The sequence below is a fragment of the Gouania willdenowi genome, chromosome 10 (genome assembly GCF_900634775.1).
Source record: "Gouania willdenowi chromosome 10, fGouWil2.1, whole genome shotgun sequence".
Taxonomy (NCBI): Eukaryota; Metazoa; Chordata; class Actinopteri; order Blenniiformes; family Gobiesocidae; genus Gouania; species Gouania willdenowi.
The window spans coordinates 40,455,996-40,474,485 of record NC_041053.1 but is presented as its reverse complement, the minus strand read 5'-3'; the positions used below and the strand labels follow the sequence as shown (position 1 = coordinate 40,474,485).

The 18,490-nt window shown below is 40.3% G+C and overlaps 1 protein-coding gene across 1 annotated transcript in view; it reads right to left on the bottom strand.

The window, feature by feature from the left end:
* The window catches only part of arap3 (ArfGAP with RhoGAP domain, ankyrin repeat and PH domain 3), a 21,783-nt gene extending 4,205 nt beyond the window's left edge, over positions 1 to 17,578 (bottom strand). The window contains exons 1-25 of the mRNA XM_028460206.1: positions 17,524 to 17,578; positions 13,889 to 13,983; positions 12,467 to 13,177; positions 12,356 to 12,396; positions 11,573 to 11,655; positions 11,439 to 11,491; positions 11,146 to 11,304; positions 11,001 to 11,070; positions 10,773 to 10,893; positions 8,684 to 8,868; positions 8,506 to 8,612; positions 8,103 to 8,388; positions 7,098 to 7,280; positions 6,885 to 6,993; positions 6,582 to 6,686; positions 5,697 to 5,862; positions 5,525 to 5,627; positions 4,314 to 4,512; positions 4,182 to 4,245; positions 3,562 to 3,725; positions 3,167 to 3,379; positions 828 to 933; positions 593 to 740; positions 456 to 524; positions 319 to 393 (exon numbers count right to left, since the gene is read on the bottom strand). Of these exons, the coding sequence (XP_028316007.1) occupies positions 319 to 393; positions 456 to 524; positions 593 to 740; positions 828 to 933; positions 3,167 to 3,379; positions 3,562 to 3,725; positions 4,182 to 4,245; positions 4,314 to 4,512; positions 5,525 to 5,627; positions 5,697 to 5,862; positions 6,582 to 6,686; positions 6,885 to 6,993; positions 7,098 to 7,280; positions 8,103 to 8,388; positions 8,506 to 8,612; positions 8,684 to 8,868; positions 10,773 to 10,893; positions 11,001 to 11,070; positions 11,146 to 11,304; positions 11,439 to 11,491; positions 11,573 to 11,655; positions 12,356 to 12,396; positions 12,467 to 13,177; positions 13,889 to 13,950 (3,582 nt within the window). The 5' untranslated portion in view covers positions 13,951 to 13,983; positions 17,524 to 17,578. The remainder of the gene's footprint in view (positions 1 to 318; positions 394 to 455; positions 525 to 592; positions 741 to 827; positions 934 to 3,166; positions 3,380 to 3,561; positions 3,726 to 4,181; positions 4,246 to 4,313; positions 4,513 to 5,524; positions 5,628 to 5,696; positions 5,863 to 6,581; positions 6,687 to 6,884; positions 6,994 to 7,097; positions 7,281 to 8,102; positions 8,389 to 8,505; positions 8,613 to 8,683; positions 8,869 to 10,772; positions 10,894 to 11,000; positions 11,071 to 11,145; positions 11,305 to 11,438; positions 11,492 to 11,572; positions 11,656 to 12,355; positions 12,397 to 12,466; positions 13,178 to 13,888; positions 13,984 to 17,523) is intronic.
* Positions 17,579 to 18,490: the final 912 nt, after the last annotated feature.

Here is an 18,490-nt window from a genome sequence, read left to right as displayed (position 1 = left end):
CACCAATTATCATCAATTACGATCAACAAACCATCAGAACCATCAACAAATCATCAGCAAAGCATCAACTACCATCAGAACCACAAATGACCATCAACGGACTATCAGAGCCATCAACGAACCATCAAAACCATCAAAAAACTATCAAAGTGCCATCAACAAACCATCAACAACCATAAGAACCATCAACTACTATCACATTACCACCATCAGAACCATCAACTTCCATCAGTAACACCAATTACCATCAACTACCATCAACAAACATCAAAACCATCAAATACAATCAGTGATAACTGCGATTAGAGTCCGACTTACTTTGAGTGTAACGCAGCAGTCAGGGATCTTCATCTCCAGGTAAACCTCAATAATCAGATCGCCAGCCTGAGACAGCTGGACACAGAGTTACGTGTGTGTATCTGTACGTGTGTGAGAGAGTGCGTGTGTGTGTGTACCTGTGTATCCTTCCAGGACGTGATGAGACTGATTTCCAGTTCAATCTGACCTTGATGCTCCTCGTCAATCTGAAACAGCATCAGATGTAGGTAACTGTGTTGGTGTGTGTGTGTGCACGCGCGTGCGTACGACTCACGTCAAACACGTGGATGTAGTTGTCGATCAGGTCCTCCGTGATCTTCACCTCCGCCTCTCCTTTTCCGTCGGTCTGGAACAGACTGGGAGCGAACAGCAGCGACAGGTTCTTCGTGCACATTTGGTTTAAATCTGAACATTTCTGCACCCTGACGGAAACACACACACAGTGCATAAATACACTAATACACACCCGCACACACACAAACAGACACACAGTGACAAACACAGCTCACCTGTACAGGTGACTGATGAGAGCAGCCAGAGTCATGCGGTTGACTCGAGGAAGACTGCGGATTATTTCTTTGTAGCGATCCAACCGATGCCGTTTGTCAGGGATTCCTGAAGAACATGAGAGAAAAGTCAGAGTAAGGCCCAGATGTTCCATCCTAACAGCTGGAACTGCTGCTTGTTACATCCAACACTTTATTTGTTGGACTGCTTTGAACATTCCCACCACACCCAAAACAGCATCTACGGAAAATTAATATCCAGCTTTCATCTCCGCCACAGTCCTGAAACTGCACTCCTTAAAATCACCTCATGGCATAAGACTCCCGTTTAATCTCCATCCTCATCCTCCTTGATCTGAGTTTGGCCTTCAACACCATTTCTCACCCCATCCTCCTCAATAGACTCTCCTCCAATGGCATCACTCACACCCCCCTCCACTGGTTCCACTCCTACCTCTCAGTTCCTCCAATTCAAAACCTTTACTTCAAAGCCCTCCCCCATCACTTTTGGTGTTCCCCAGGGTTCTGTCCTGGACCCCCCTTTCTTTATCATCTATCTCCTTCCACTTGGCAATATCTTCTGGAAATTTGCCATTCAATTCCATTGCTTCCTTCAACTTAATTGCAATAAGACAGAACTTCTCCTCATTGGCACCAATTCCATCCTCTCCAAAGCTGACTATTTCGCCCTCACCATTGACAGCTCCCCCGTGTCCCCCTCCCCTCAGGTCAAGAGACTGAGTGTCATCCTCTACAGCTTCCTATCATTTCACTGCGTTCATTCATCAATGTAACATCAACCATCTCCGCTCCTCTCTCACTCCCCACGCCACTGCCATCCTGGTTCAAATTTCTAATTTATTTATTGGAGGATATGCCCCTTGAGATGGAACATCTCGTTTTCGAGGGGGTCCTCAACTTACATAAAATGACAGATACAGCAGAGCAGACAATACAAGAATTCAATATTTCAAAAATAATAAATACAACAAAATATAGATAGACACACACATACACACCCACACACACACAGTATACATTTAACAGTTGATCAAAACAGTAAATATTTTATACAAAAATAAATAAGTAATAATAGTGATCATTAATAGTAGCTATCTAATGATAGTAAAAACTTTCATTAGATTAAATGAATAAAAAAGGTTTAGGTTACATAGCCTATAATCAAAAACACTGACAGATATTCTGGAGATGGAGGATAAGAGCATTTTAAACATAGACATTGGTTAGAGAGCGGATCGATAATGGGAGAATGTTCCAGTCAAATGGAGGTTTATATTTGAATGAAAATTTACCGACTACTTTTTTGACTCTAGGGACTACAAGATATGGTTGATCAGCATGACGCAAACTGTATGACGATCTGAAAGGAATTATATATTGTTTTAAATAATCAGGAAAACTTAAATTAATACATTTAAATATAAATAATAGCCAGTGAAGCTGTCGTCTAGATGCCAGAGAGAATCATGACAAATGTTCATACATTTGTCAGTGGTGAGTTCTGAAGGGACAGCGGAGGATAAATCTACACAGACTATTGTCAGTGGCATTAAGTGGTTGGAGAATCATGGCAGTGGTGTTTTGATAAATAATATCACTGTAATCAATAATGGGAAGAATCAATTGTAAAATTATCCTTTTTCTAACTGAGTAACTAAAAAAATTAACTGATTGATAAAGCAATTTTAAGTGATAATAAATTTTGTTTGTAATAGTTTGTATATGAGTTTTAAATGACAGTGAGGAGTCTAGCCATAAACCAAGATATTTGAACTGATCAACAACTGGGACTGGTGACAAATCAGAAAAAGTAAGTTTAATCTCATTGGCTGAGACTGGGTGAACCCGCTTCTGGAACAACATAAAATTTTATTTAGAGTTATTGAGTAATAGTTTATTAGATTGTAGCCAGGATTGAACTGCATTGAAGTCATGCTGAATAGAGTGATTAATATCAGAGATATTAGATTTTGCAGAATAAATCACGGTGTCATCAGCATAAAGTTGGATGTTGGTTCATAGCTTTTTCACTTCTAGGTTCAATTTTTGCAAATCACTCCTTTTCGGTGTCCCTCACAAATACCTCTAAGAACTCCAACTGATCCAGAACTCTGCACCCACTATCATCACCAGAACCCCCTCCTCTCACCACATCGCCCCCTGTCCTTCAACAGCTCCACTGGCTCCCCATAAATTTCAGTATCAAATTCTAAATCCTCCAGTATACTTTCAGGGCCATCCACAACCTCAGTACCATGAGGACCAGGACCTGTGTTTGTGTTCCGCAGACTATGGTGTGATCTGGACTGAAGTGGACTCACTGGCTGCTTCCTGCCACAGCGGATGAAGATCGGCCATGAAAACGGGGTCTTCAATCTCTCTGAAAAACCTTTTCAACACATCCGTCACATCTTCGATGAAGTGGTCTCCAATTCGCAGTTTGACATTTCGGGCGTCTTTCCGAAACTCTTCCATCAGAAGCTTTATTCTGGATTTGGCTCCATTCTTTCGGTAGATCCCTTCATGACCAAGACCTGCAGAGAACCACAATCCTAGACTGATGAGAACCTTCAGGACAACGATAACCATGAGAAGAAGGATAAAGATGGACAGGAACAACCTTTGGAACCTCAGGGCAGAGAGAACGGCTCTCTGCTCTGACGTTCTTTGAGGTTCTCCAACTGACCCTCATGGAGAGGAAGACCCTGGCACTCACCATACTGAGTGATGAAGGCGATGCAGCTGTCCACGATGATGGGAATGTCGTTCCTGCTCAGCTGTTGTTCTCTCAGAGAGTTTCCTTTACCACCGGCCGCTCGCTGGATGTCAGACAACCACAGAGAAAAATCTGTCCGACTCACACCTTGAAGATGGAGAGTCCTATGGATCAACAGGAACATTCCTCAAACAGGAAACAACTTTGAACAGGAAACAACATCAAACAGAAAACAAAGTCAAACATTAAACCACATTGAATAGGAAACAACTTCAGACAGGAAACAACTTTGCACAAGAAACAACATTGAATAGAAAACATCAAACAGCACTCAATCAAACAGGAAACAACATCAAATAGGAAACAACTTCAAACGGGAAACAACGTCAAATAGGAAACAATCAAACAAACCTAGAACGTACAGAAAAAGCTGAAAGCTTTGGTCAAAGTGACTCGTGTTCATCAGAAAAAGTGAAGGTCACCATTAGTAGGACGACAAAATAAAATGAATAATGACAGGAAGAGCTGGCAGTGTAATTTCAAAGTAAAACCATTAGAATGAATAATTAATGTAAAAAATTAAAACAGGAAATAAAATCTGTGATTGAGACTAGTCTCACCTTCCTTTCTCCACCAGCACCAGGGTGTCCTTCTTCTCATGGTCCTCATTCTCTGAGGAGACACCTTCAAAATAAAACAAGCACCTTCTTAGACCTTTGTAGACCATAGTGGTCTAAGCAGGTATTACTGACTCAGCTCCTGGAGGCGCTTCAGATTGATGATGTCTTCTGCTGCTCCGTCGCTCTGAGGACACACAAAGAGGTTGGACTTCTGAAGGACAAAGTACGCCTCCTTCCACCGCTGAGGGTCCAACATGGCTCGGTACCGGAGACGTCCAACCCGTTCGAACTCCCGAGTCAGCAGACAGTGGCAGCTGAGCGGAGTCACAGCCTGAAAAACCAGGACAAACCAGTTCAGTGTCCAGAATCCAGTCTGAAGCTTCAAACACAGCAAAGCCTTGTCTGTGACTCTATAATGTCCACATCTGCTTCCTGGAGGGCACTGTACTGCATGGTGTGACCAGAGGGAGGAACCAGCTCACCACTAGGAACCATTATAACTCCCAACAGCTTTACAAAGACCTCCATCGCTGTTACTCGTTCTTCTACTGAACTTTCAACAATTCCAATGTGATTCTGCTTCACTGAGGACCGAGAGCTTCAGATTCATAACAGACATACTGGGATGCACGCTTTACAGATGTTTTAGAGGTTACAGACGTTTACAAAATGTTACAGGCATTATAGATGTTACAGGTGTTTGCTTTACATATGTTACAGACTTTACAGATGTTATGGATGTTGCAGAGCTTACGGATGTAACAGGTGTTGCAGACGTAACAGATGTTCTGGGTTTTACAGATGTTACAGATATTATACATGTTATAGACTTCATAGGTTTTATAGATGTTACAGACTTTACAGACATTACAGATGTTATAAACTTTACAAATGTTTTGGATTTTACAGAGGTTACAGGCATTATAGATGCTACAGGTGTTACGGGTGTTGCAGACGTAACAGATGTTCTGGGTTTTTCAGATGTTACAGATTTTATGGATGATACAGGTGGTACAGATTTTGCAGACTTTACAGATGTTATGGATTTTTGTAGAGGTTACGGATGTTCTCAGAGTTATAGATGTTATGGGTGTTGCAGACGTAACAGATGTTAGACGTTACAGATATTATGGATGTTGTAGACGTTACAAATGTTACAGAGTTTACAGATGTTACAGATGTTATAGACGTTACAGAGTTTACAGATGTTACAGAGTTTACAGATGTTATAGACGTTACAGAGTTTACAGATGTTACAGAGTTTACAGATGTTATAGAAGTTACAGATGTTACAGAGTTTACAGATGTTATAGACATTACAGAGTTTACAGATGTTTCCTAACCTTCCCGATGGCTTTGGTCCAGCTCTGTAGAGCGTCGGCTGTTTCCACTCCAAAGTGATGAACCTTGGCTGATGTCAGATACAACTCGAAGGTGTAACAAAACCTGTGGCAGATGAAGCCCACATGAGCCACGCCCCCACGCCTTGATGGGTGAGTGTGGGCATGGTCTGACCTGTCCACCGCGCCGTGGTTAGAGATGCTGCTACCGCTGGCCTCGGGCCGGCTCACACCCAAACAAACCACCTCTGACAGGTTGATCTGCAGGCTGGGCTCAGACGAACACTCTGACTCGTACAGCAGCAGAGAGCGGTCCACCGAGCACCAGAACCTCTGATAGTCTAGATCGGTTCACATCAAACACACCAGGGACCATTTGAGACCAGGAAAGAGAACAACAACAAGAGAACATAGATTCACTTAAAAGCGAATCAATGTAAACATCATATATAACAGTGGAGCTTTAGTTGGTTTCTCAATCTCAACCTTGGGATTGGGACCCCATTTGGGATTGTGAGACACTGGGAGGGGGTCACTAAATGCCTTCAAGAAGCTTTTTTGAACAATTTGAGCCCATTTTTCCTCATTTTTACCATTTTTCTGCAACTACACCAAACTTGCCACATTTTTACCTATTGTCATCCCTTTTTCTTGCCATATCTTTGCTCCTTTAAATGTATTTTTGCTACATCACTCCCATTTCTGCCGCTTCTCCATCAAATTATTATTCCACTTTTAAGACATTTTCGGCACTTATAAACCCTTCCCGCCACTTTGTCCACCTAATGTCTCATATGTAGACAGATTTTTGTCCTTTTTAACCTTTTTTTCACCATGTTTCATGGTTATTTTTGCCAATTTAACCACATTCACGATTTCTCACACCCATTAATTGCCAGTTTAAACTAATTGTTCCTACTTTTTTCTACTCTGAACCCTTTTTACCACTTTCTTTGTCTGTTTTTGGCCACTCTGATTTGCAACTTCTAACCAATTTCTGTGGTTTTTAAAATTCCATTTCACCCTCTTTTCCAATAGACAGTTGCTGTGGTTCTTTTACCTTCTCGGCTCTTCCTGCTCAGAGTCCCTCGGTGAGTGGAGCTGGACTTAAACAGGAAACCAGAATGAAGGACCGACTGGAAGATCTCATCATACACACCAGGATCTAAAATTTCACAGACAGACAAATATCAGTTAAAGGTTCTACTTTGTGTCTGTTTTAAACATGTGACGTTTAAGTTCATGAGGTAAATTGTCCAGTAACTAAATGTAACATCAGAAACATGTTGGTTAAAAGTTCCTTAGTTATTATAATGTTAGTGCTTCCTAATTAGAGGTTAGTTATGGTTTAAGTCACTGTTACCTGATAAGTCCAATGGGTCAAACTGTGGTAGACGAGCTGAATCTGCTTCCATAAAAATGTGTGTCACAGTTTTTAGAAGAGTTTGCTCAGAGACGGCCGAGCACAGGACCTGTAGAGATTAACAGAAACTAGTTTAGTTTAACCAGCCTTATCTGCTCTAACACCAGAAACATCTGGGCTGTGGAGAAGGGACTTTAATGAGGGAAAGCTGACCTTCAGCAGCTGCTCTTGGGTGCTGAATGCTGGGTGAGGGTACCGATACAGACCCTGCTGGTACTTTTGGGTGATGAACTCTCGTCTCTGCTCTGGTGAGGCGTCACAGTCCAGCTCCTCAGACGTAGGCAGACGAGCTGCCCAGAAGTCATTAGCACGGTCGTTACCCAGCATGATGAAGAGCTGATGAACACACACACACAGACACACACACACACACACACACACACACACACACACACACACACACACACGCACACAAACACACACACACACACACACACACACACACACACACACACACACACACACACACACACACACACACACACACACACACACACATTAGCAAGGTGTCAGCATTAGCGGAATGTGAGCATTAGCATTAACAGGATGTGAGCATTAGCAAGATGAGAGCATTTGTATTATCAGGGCATAAGCATCAGCCGGGCTTGAGCATTAGTAATTAATAAGGTGTCAGCATTAGCGGGATGTTAGCATTGGCATTAGCAAGGTGTCAGCATTAGCAGGCATGAACATTAACAAGATCTGAGCATTAGTATTTAAAAGGAGTCAGCATTAGCAGGCCTGGGCATTTGCTGGATGTGAGCATTAGCATTAGCAAGCTGTCAGCATAAACAGGACATGAACATTAGCAAGATATTAGCATTAGCAAGGTGTCAGCGTTAGCAGGGCGTGAGCATTGGCAGGATGTGAGCATTAGCAGGGTATCAGCATAAGCAGGATTTCAGCATTAGCGGGGCATCAGTATTAGCAGGGTGTGAGCATTAGTGATTGTGGCTCAGGTGGTAGAGGGGTCTTCTTCTGATCCAGAGGTTGGGGTTAGATCCCAGTCTATACTTGTCAATGTGACAAAGTGTCCTTGGGCAAAACACTGAACCCAAGTTGTTCCCAGTGGTGAAAGTGAATGGGTGAAATCAAGTCCATTTACTATTAGCAGAGCATAAGCATTAACAGCACGTTAGCATTAGCTAACTAGCTCACCTGAACTATCTCGTTGCTCCAAACACTGGTGTCCAGTTTAAGACTCTGGACTTTGGATACCATGGTTCCTAAACCTCTGTGCTGCCCTGCACAGTTCTTGCAGATCACCACACACAGGTTGATGGAGGCCCAATCTGGGTTGGCGGCCCTGCAGTCGGCACAGGCCCGGTTGGATCGGTTGGACCAGATCTTCTCGGCCACCTCGTAGTCAGAGAGCGTCTCAGCGATGGATTCCTGCAGAGCTTCAGTCCAATGACGTTTCTCTTGCTCCGACTCGGCCGTGAAGCTGACGGAGAAGCCACAGTTAGTTCAGCTGACATTACCATGGAAACCATTAGGCCTAGCCTATTACTATTACACCTGAAGTGTTCACAAGGTTCTCATGCTTTGATGTCAGATTCACCTGAAGATCTTGTATGGGGTGATTAGTTCAAAGCTGCGATGTTTCCCGTCTCTGATGGTCGACCCTCGAGCTTCAATCACCGTCATCCCGATGCCACTACGGAAGCTCTGCAGGGACACACAGAGTGAGGCCCGGAGGAAAGACGCACCCTCAGCTGTCCCTGCCCACCTGTGCTTACCTGCTGACTCTTGTAGATCCAGATCTGGTCGGTGTTGATGGAGACATATACTTTAGACTTGTGTCCCTTCAGCTCCAGGACTCCGTGTCTCTGACAGTGAGAACCTGGACCCAGACGTCTGCGTCCAAATACCAGCTGCTCTCTGACGTGGTCCTGGAGGACCGACACCCACTGACGCCTCACAGCTGGAGACAGGGAGGGACGTCGCCACGGCAACAACATCAGTACCCACACAAGACTACGTGTGTGTGTGTGTTAGTGATGGATTCGGCAACACCGATACATCGCCACATGCGTCGACCTCATCGTGCAAAACCCTGTGTTGGTGCATTTATCGCTTTTAGAAAAAGTCACGTGACCGACACAGCCTCTGTTTTGCCCGTCGACCAGAGCTTAATTTGGACCAGAGCAAGATCCAGCACCTCCCAGAATTTGACCGGCACTTCTTTGATTGGATTCAGTATCTTATTTGCTTTTAGGTGTTTTGATTAAATTTGGACAGCTGTGTCTTTCATGAGTTGAAATCACTGGAAATTTCATTTTCACACAAAATTGGAGCAAAACATTTACAGCGCTTTTACGGTTTAAACGAAACTTTAAAGTTACTAAAAGATTAGTTCACTCTGACTATAGGCTTATTCAAGAAGTTAACCGCTTTAATTTTGTGCCAGTAAGTTGAGGAAGTGTACAGCCCTCTCGCTGCAGCGGGGGAGGGGCAGCTGCCTCTGCTCTATAGACAGTGATAGAGTTGTTGTTTGAAAAGTTAAACTATAAAATCACGCAAGTCGCGTCACTTGAAGTTGCGTTTAGTGTGAACGCACCTTTATTGGTGTTAAAAGATTGTAAATATTTAGTATTTGTGGGTTTTTGTGTTCTGAAATTTTGGTGATCTTTGTGGCTAAATTAGCTGTGATTTTGCGCTGTCCTTGGTGCTGAAATAGTTTTAACAACTGTCACTCAGAGAGAGAGAGAGACGGATGCTCCGTAACTGGTGATTGTCTGTGCTTCTTTAACGCTGACTCATCATTCTTTTATTAAACATTTACATTAGTTGGTTGTTTGTGTTCATGTGATATTATTGGTCCATATTGATATTAGTTAGCAAAAGGTGCTTTAAAAAATGTATTCCGTGACATTTTTGTCTCTCTCATACTGCTGGAACAAAATGCGGCCTGTGTTTCAGGACCTGATGGTTTAATAATAATAATAATAATAATAATACATTTTATTTGTAATGCACTTTACCTTTGATACCAAATCTCAAAGTGCTACAGGATTAAAAAAAACAATAAATAAATAAATAAAACACAACATATATTAAAAGACAGGACTAAAAGAGGCATTAACTGTTAAAATAACAAATTTACACAAACATCTACCACCCATCAACAGGGTTTGGGACCATTTTGACCTTATATCAGTAAATAAGATATTAGTCCTAATTTCCTTGTTTGAAATTCATCTCAGTTTCAGCTTGATCACTCAGAATTCAAATCTATTTCATAACAACGCTTAGTTTAAATTAATCACTTATGTTTGGCAGGTTAAATTCCACATTTGTTATTTAGAACTGTCATATATTAGTAAAAACACCCTTGATGCTGAGGCATTAACATGCACGTCATCATCCTGAAGAGCCTCAGGTCACAAACAAGCACACATATACAGACATGCTGTACCTTCTTTATAGTGGCTTTATTCATAATCAATGCATATTATTTTTCATTTTTTAGTTTTCAACCATCAAGCTTCCACAAAGCAGGCCTTGGATAAACAAGTAGTGTTATTATTAACAAACACACTGTATGTGTCGCCAGAACGGTTTAGAAAATGTCAACAGAAGTTGGAACACCTTGTTTTTGAATAAAAATGTGTCGTAGAATTTTTTTATTTATTTATTTTTTAAAAAGCCAAATGAAGTAGATTGCCTGTGATGACGTGTTAAATATCCAGCAGGTGTCAGTGTTGAGCCGCAGTGATACAGTATCAATACAGTATCAATACAGTTTTGGGTAATTTGTCCCAACATTTCACAAGATCTCATCTGCCCATCACTAGTGTGTGTGTGTGTGTGTGTGTGTGTGTGTACCTTTGTTGTCCGTCCTGAACACAAAAATGCGTCGGCTTGTCACAATTTCAAACTTGTTGTCTTTCGACAAACGAGCCATCTGGATGGCAGCCAATGGGATTACTCCTTTAGGATAAACATCCTGAGAGACAGACAGGTGAGAGACAGACAGGTGAGAGACAGACAGATGAGAGACAGACAGGTGAGAGACAGGTTGCGTGTCAGTGTGTTTGTTTCGCACTTTCTTACCTTTTCTGCTCCAAAGTACATCAGATTTTTACCGTCGAACTTCACAAATCGTTTCTGGAAAACATAATTCCTAAAAAACACACAGAGCTGTAAAAATCAAACGCACCCTGGGTGGGGGTAGGACAGCTGTAAAAATCAAACACACCCCTGGGGGGACAGCTTGTCCATCCAGCCGCTGAGGAGGGGAGGAGCTTGCTCTGAGGTGTAGCTGGCGTACGGAGAGATGCTGGGCTCGTCTTCGCTGCAGTGATGGTGATGATGGTCTGTTGTGGTCCACAGACCTGTTGTGGACTGGGTGGGACTCCTGAGCACAGAGTGAAATAATGAGTGTCTCAGACTCAATGTCCCGCAGTGTGTCTGTGGTTATACTCAGTGTGTTATTTATTTTGTAGAGTTGAATAATATGTTGACATTATTGTGTATTTGTTTATGTTTTACTCTGTGTTCTCCACGCTGCTCCACTCTCCTCCATCCAATCGTATTCTGTCGCTCTGCAGGACAAACAAACAAACAAACAAGGCGGTGAACAGCGGCTCTGAGCGATGACATCATCAGCTGATGTCCCACCTCACCTCACTGCTGATTGGCTGTAGTCTGGTGTGAAAGACACTCTCACAGTATGGACTGACATCGTCCTCGGGATCGTCTGTAGACTCTGAACACAAGAACAACAACAACGAGATGATTGACATTTCCGGAAGAAACTAATAAATAATTTTGCTTGGCATGTAGCAATCAGTCCCACATGTTTGGGTTAGCTTAGCATGTTGCAATCAATCCCACATGTTAGGATTAGCTTAGCACCAAGCAATCAGTCCCACATATTTGGGTTAGCTTAGCACGTAGCGATCAGTTGCACATGTTTAGAGTTAGCTTAGCATGCAGCTATCAGTCCCACATGTTTAGGATTAGCTTAGCACGTAGCAATCAGTCCCACATGTTTAAGATTTGCTTAGCATGTAGCGATCAGTCCCATATATTTGGGTTAGCTTAGCACGTAGCGATTAGTCCCACACATTTGGGTTAGCATGTAGCAATCAATCCCACATGTTTGGGTTAGCTTAGAAAGTAGCGATCAATTTAATATATTTAGGTTAGCTTAGCATGTTGCAATCAGCCCCATTTGTTTGGGCTAGCTTTGCTCGTAGCATTCCGTCCCACATGTTTGGGTTAGCTTAGCACCTAGCAATCAGTCTCACATGTTTGGGTTAGCTTAGCTCGTAGCAATCAGTCCCACATGTTTGGGAAGGAACTCCATACCAGAGGTTGGAGATCCTTCTGACCTATCAGAGCGCTTGGTTTGTGTTTAGGAAATATCTAAGAGTAAAACTGTAATTGAAAGGACTTGAACTCACCACGAGCTGATCCAGAAGAAGTGTTGCTCAAAGTGCTGTTACTAAAACACACACACGCACAAAGATGAGTGACAGTTGTGGGACTCCGCCCACTGAAAGTTTTGAACTGACCTGTTCCTCTGATAATTCCTGGTGAAGGACCCTCGAGGTGGAGTGGGCGGGGCTTCTTGGTTGTAGAGACTCTGGGAGGTTCCCCAGTAGATCTGATTGGGCACCATCTCCACAGCATCAGCTCTGACCAATGAGGATTCTGAACTGTCTGTGTGTTGGTGGGAGGAGTTAGGTGAAGGTGGAGGGGGAGCGGTCAGCGATGATGGAGAGCAGAGCCTTGGAGGAAGTGGAGGTTCAGACCTTCTGATGTTGGACAGCGAGAAGCTGCGAGCGGTTCTGGTTGGTCCTGGTGCAGCCTTAGAGGGGGACGTGTCCTCTGACCTTTGACCCCCCAGCACAGAGGAATCCTGGGATGTTATCTGTGGAGCCGGGCCAGGACTGAAGTGGACTGGGACGGTCCGTCGACGGTTGAACACAGTTCTGGGTTTGGGGACCGGCTTTAGCGGCGCGGTGATGTCGTTAGAGCTCATCATGGAGCTGAGATTTGGCGACGAGCTGTTCCTGAACACCTCGAAGGCAACTCGGTCACAGGGGAGTTCTGCTCTCTGATTGGCTTTGGAACTCTCCGCCTTCTGCAGAAAACTGACCAATCGTAGGATCCTCTTCCGGTGCCCGGTGGCAGTTAATCCCAGACTGACCAACGCCTCGTGATCCAGGTGAGTGATATCACTGGCAAGAAGAAGTCCCGCCCCTCGAAAAGTGTCCAGATATCTGAGGACAGACGGTTACCATGATGACCACCAGTAAAGGACATAAAGACCGCCTAAAGACTGCCTATAGAAAACATAAAGACCGCCTAAAGACTGCCTATAGAAAACATAAAGACCGCCTAAAGACTGCCTATAGAAAACATAAAGACCGCCTAAAGACTGCCTATAGAAAACATAAAGACCACCTAAAGACTGCCTATAGAAAACATAAAGACCACCTATAGACTGTCTATAGAAAACATAAAGACCACCTAAAGACTGCCTATAGAAAACATAAAGACCACCTATAGACTGTCTATAGAAAACATAAAGACCACCTAAAGACTGCCTATAGAAAACATAAAGACCACCTATAGACTGTCTATAGAAAACATAAAGACCGCCTAAAGATTGTCTATAGAAAACATAAAGACCACCTATAGACTGTCTATAGAAAACATAAAGACCACCTATAGACTGCCTATAGAAAACATAAAGACCACCTATAGACTGCCTATAGAAAACATAAAGACCACCTAAAGACTGTCTATAGAAAACATAAAGACCACCTATAGACTGTCTATAAAAAACATAAAGACTGTCTATAGAAAACATAAAGACCACCTAAAGACTGCCTATAGAAAACATAAAGACCACCTAAAGACATGTTTCCTGAAGATGATCTAAAGGTAGACAGTGGTTAGTGCTGGTTAAGCCCCTCCCCTTGCCTCACCTGTCCAGGTGAATCGCTGCTAAAAGTGTCTCCACTGGTGTGTTTTGATCCAGTGTTCCCATGACGACCAGCAGGACAAGGCCATCACAGACCTACTGATAGGAGACAGAAAACCATCAGGGGACAGACATGAGCACACCCATGAAGCAGCACAGGAAACACAACTACTGCTGACTTTCAAAATAAAGGAAACTCTTCAAAATAATGGAAACTCTGAAAACTGACAGAGAAAATGGGATCAGGCAAGAACTCATCTTAGGGAGTCTCAACTAATGACCAGTGTGAGTGTGTGTGTGTGTGTGTGTGCGTGCGTGTGAAAACTGCTTCCTGCAGGACAACATGGACAGGATGTGGTGAAGGAAGGAAGTCTAAACAATGGTTACTTCAAAATAAAAGCTCCATGACTTTACTGAAAATGTTTGGGGAAGAGTTTGATTTTCTTAGTTTTATTGTTTTGTCATTTTATCATTTCATGATATTTTAATTATGAGGACGTTAAATTAGATCTAAATGATTATTTTTGTTCTGATAATAATCCAAGCTAACATGTAAATAAAGAGCTGAATAATGTTTCCTGGTTCTTCTTGTTTTACCTCCATGTCTGACGTCTGTAACCAACACATATTCTGTTTGATTTCCTTTTGAAACATATCAAATCTTTTCCCGTTTGTAGATCTTTGTTGATTTAGGATTGTATTATGTTAAATGACGTGGTATCATGTGAGTGCGTCTGGCTGCATCAGGTAATCCAAGCCTGCTGCTTAAACAGACTGTGTTTCCATGGCAACTGAAGCGTTTTCTCTGTGATGAAACAGACGTTCCAGTTAGATCCTGGATTAACTGAGCCAGACTCTCAGGTTAAACCTGTAAATAACCCTGAACTGGGTTTGATGAAACACCTGCAGATGTTTTCACTACCCAGATTCCTATAGAAGTAAAATACCTCTGTAAAAAAAACAAGTAAAAGTAGAAAGTACAGGCTCTGGAATGTACTCAAAAGTACTTTTAAAAGTAAAAAGTATTTTAAAAGTAAAAATTATTAAACACAGGATAATTTATACGGAATCTGCTTTAACAACGTTATTGTTTGATCAAACACTACCTGTCTGGTATCCTAATGTACTTCACTATACAGTCCTTTAGACATTTGTATTGTACACTTAAGGATAACACATCACACTTCTGAACATTGTGTACACCCCCAGTTATGACATAAGGCTCTTATGTCATAATAACCTTCTTGGTGGTGCTCATTTTTAATGTCTGAGTCATGGGTCAGATATTATTTCTGATAAAATAAGATTCAATAGAAACACGGCAGTTAAATAAAACCTACAGATAACATCTGACTTTATAAAATGAAAAAGAAAAAAACCCACAAGTTTCACGATAACATTACTGCTGTTAACAATACTGGTTATATTTTTTCATCATTTTAACAGTAGCAGCATCTAAAATCATTTCCCCAGACAATATTTGTATCCCTAAGAACAAAAAACACGAATAGCAATAATGTCTGCACTGTAAAATGTTAGCTACTCAAATTTGCACTAACACACATGGATGTGGTGCTCATTTTAATATTTTCAGCGCTCATGAGCGTTTCATGTCCTTCTCTGATGTCATCTGGCTTCTACTAACAGCGCTGTGCAGCCCTAATGATCATGAACTTTGACCCCTACTCATCGTTTTACTGGCAGGTCGTACAGCTTCGGTCCAATAAAATACTCCACTTGAGATGAGCTTTTAACTTGTATGATAAATATTCACAGAGATATGGAAATCTTGACATTTGGTGCCAAAAACGGTCGACTGCACATCCTTGACATTGTCTATATGAGATGTGTCATTAGAGCTACATTAATAGACTAGGAAGAGTTCTACGACAAAGGAGATGCGGAAGAATAAAAATAATAAGAACTCCAACGAGAACATTGTATTTGGCAATTTTCAATGACCAAATACAATAACACAAAGCTTTGATCAACCACAGTCCAACCAGTGAACACCAGTAAACCCAGTAAGAGAGTGCTGTGCTGTGGCAGAGCAGGATGTGAGAAGAGGAAACAGAGGAAGAGACGCTCCCATCCTTCCCAGTTCACCCAGTCTGAGCTCCCAGTGTGCGACTCATGTCCTATAACCAGTTTAACCGTGATAACAGTGGTTATCATAGCCCACTAATAATCAAAGACATTAAACTACATCACTCTGAAATCATTCAAATGTTTTTAATTAATTATTTCATTATTATGAGTTTTGGGACCAGTACTACGAAACTGGATGTCCTCTCATTCTTTAGGAAAGGTATAGATGTATATCTGATAGATCTACAGTCATAGGTCCAGCAAGTTCAATGTGTCTTCTTTTTAGAAATTTTATGTTAAAGTTTCATTTATACAGACAAACTTTCTCCTGACATGTTTCAACTGCCAACTGTCAGTCTTCCTCAGAGGCATCTAGTAATTGCTTTGATGTATCCCTACTCCTCAATTGTGACGTACGTTGCTCTGTGATTGTGATTGGTCAGACACTGTCTTAAATGAACGTATTTATATCCTGCTTCGTAGTACAGCTGCTCTGTGACAGAGAGATAACGTAGCGATATCAGGATATACTGATCCACCGTACACAACTGAGGAATAATTCTATGAAAAATATGAAGAACCTTAAACAGCAGAAGATTCTACCATTGAGTAAAATAAATAAGCCTTTATAATCAATTGATAAATAAATAAAAACAATATAGATTACATCAGAGATTTTAGACGCAGGCCTTTATAATCTGATACTGGTTTGTTTGCTGATATAACATGTTAATATAATAATAATAATAATAATAATAATAATAATAATAATAATAATAATAATAATAATAATAATAATAATTGAATCAGAAATAGTTTATTTATCCCAGGGGGAAACTACTTGCGTCACAGAGGCTTGAGAAATATCAAAAATGAAAAGAATAGATAAAATATATATAAAAACACTAAACAAGAAAAAAGAAAGAAAAAAGAAAGATAACATACATAATAATTAAGTAAAAGACTGTTAATTAAATAAACTGACAGATATCACATGGAGACGTTCTCAGAGTCTCCATTTAAATGTCTAACAATAGTAAAATTAAACAATAATACTAATTAAATTTTTAATTTTAGTTATTTATTTTCATTTGTCTATTTTGCACAGTAAAAAAACAAAAAAAAAAAAAAAAAACAATACATAATATCACAAAAATAGATATACAGAGCAGGAAGAGGCAGAAAAATCAAAGAACTTAAGTAATTATTATTCTTTTTCAAATTAAAACACCACACAATCTCAAACAGTTGTATTTTCACTTTCTCAAATATAAATCTAGTTTAGATAAAATGTAGTATAAAAATATCTGAGCTTGTGCATACTGTCACTTTGTGCACTAATACTTACTACTCTGTATTATTATTATTATTATTATTATTATTATTATTATTATTATTATTATTATTATTATTATTATTATTATTATTATTATTATTATTATTATTATTATTATTATTATTATGATCCTAGTAACTAACTGTTTAACCAGGACTAACTAACTATAACTGAGTTTGAACCAAAGACCAGAGTCAAACTGGACAGACACTCACCTCTGAGTCAGACCAGCTCCAAAGCTCTGAGAAAACTAACTGGGAGAACTGGAAGAACTTCAGTGGGAAGGAAAGCTACACAATAACAGCCCCAGTGCAGCTTCCGCCCTGCTTCAAAATAAAAGCGCGCAGAGAAGAAACGTTGAGGAGTTCAGACTTAACAGAAGCAAACAAACAATATAAAATAACAAACACCATTGAAATAGTAAACAACACACATAAACAACAGGAAAACACACACAGTAAAAAAAGCAACAATAAATAAATCTACAAAATAATAACACATCAGAAGAGGAGGTAGATTTATGACTTTATTATTCAATAATTAAAAAAACAAAAACAAAAAAAAACAACTTTTCAATTAAATATTTATATTTTCAATCAAAGAAAAAAAGTGTTCAAATGCAAAAAAATATTTGAGAGCCAAATATTTGCATTTGAACACTTTTGTTCTCTGATTAAAAATATATATATTTTCAGTGACATTTTTTTCTTTGATTGAAATGTTTTACTTTTTGATTGAATAATTTTTTTCATTAAAAATGTTTTTTTTTTTTTTATTGAATTGAATGACAATGGAGGCGGAGCCACCAGCCTAACCCTAACCCAGTGTTTTTCAATCTTGGGGTCATGACCCCATATTGGTTCGCCTGGGAATAAAATGGGGTCGCCTCAAATGTCTAGTAATAATAAAATATGAATAATTTCTCATTAAAAATACATTTTTATATATTTTTTTAAAATATGTATTTATTTTTATTATTTTATTTTTTATTAGTTCCCTGTTAAGTCCTTAAAGAATAGAGTAAAAAAAAATATTATAAAATAATAAAAACAGAAAAACACCAGTAATATAAGTAGAATACATACAAAATAACATAACATTTATAAAACACAAGTGACAATAATATCACAGAAATATATATATATATATATATATATATATATATATATATATATATATATA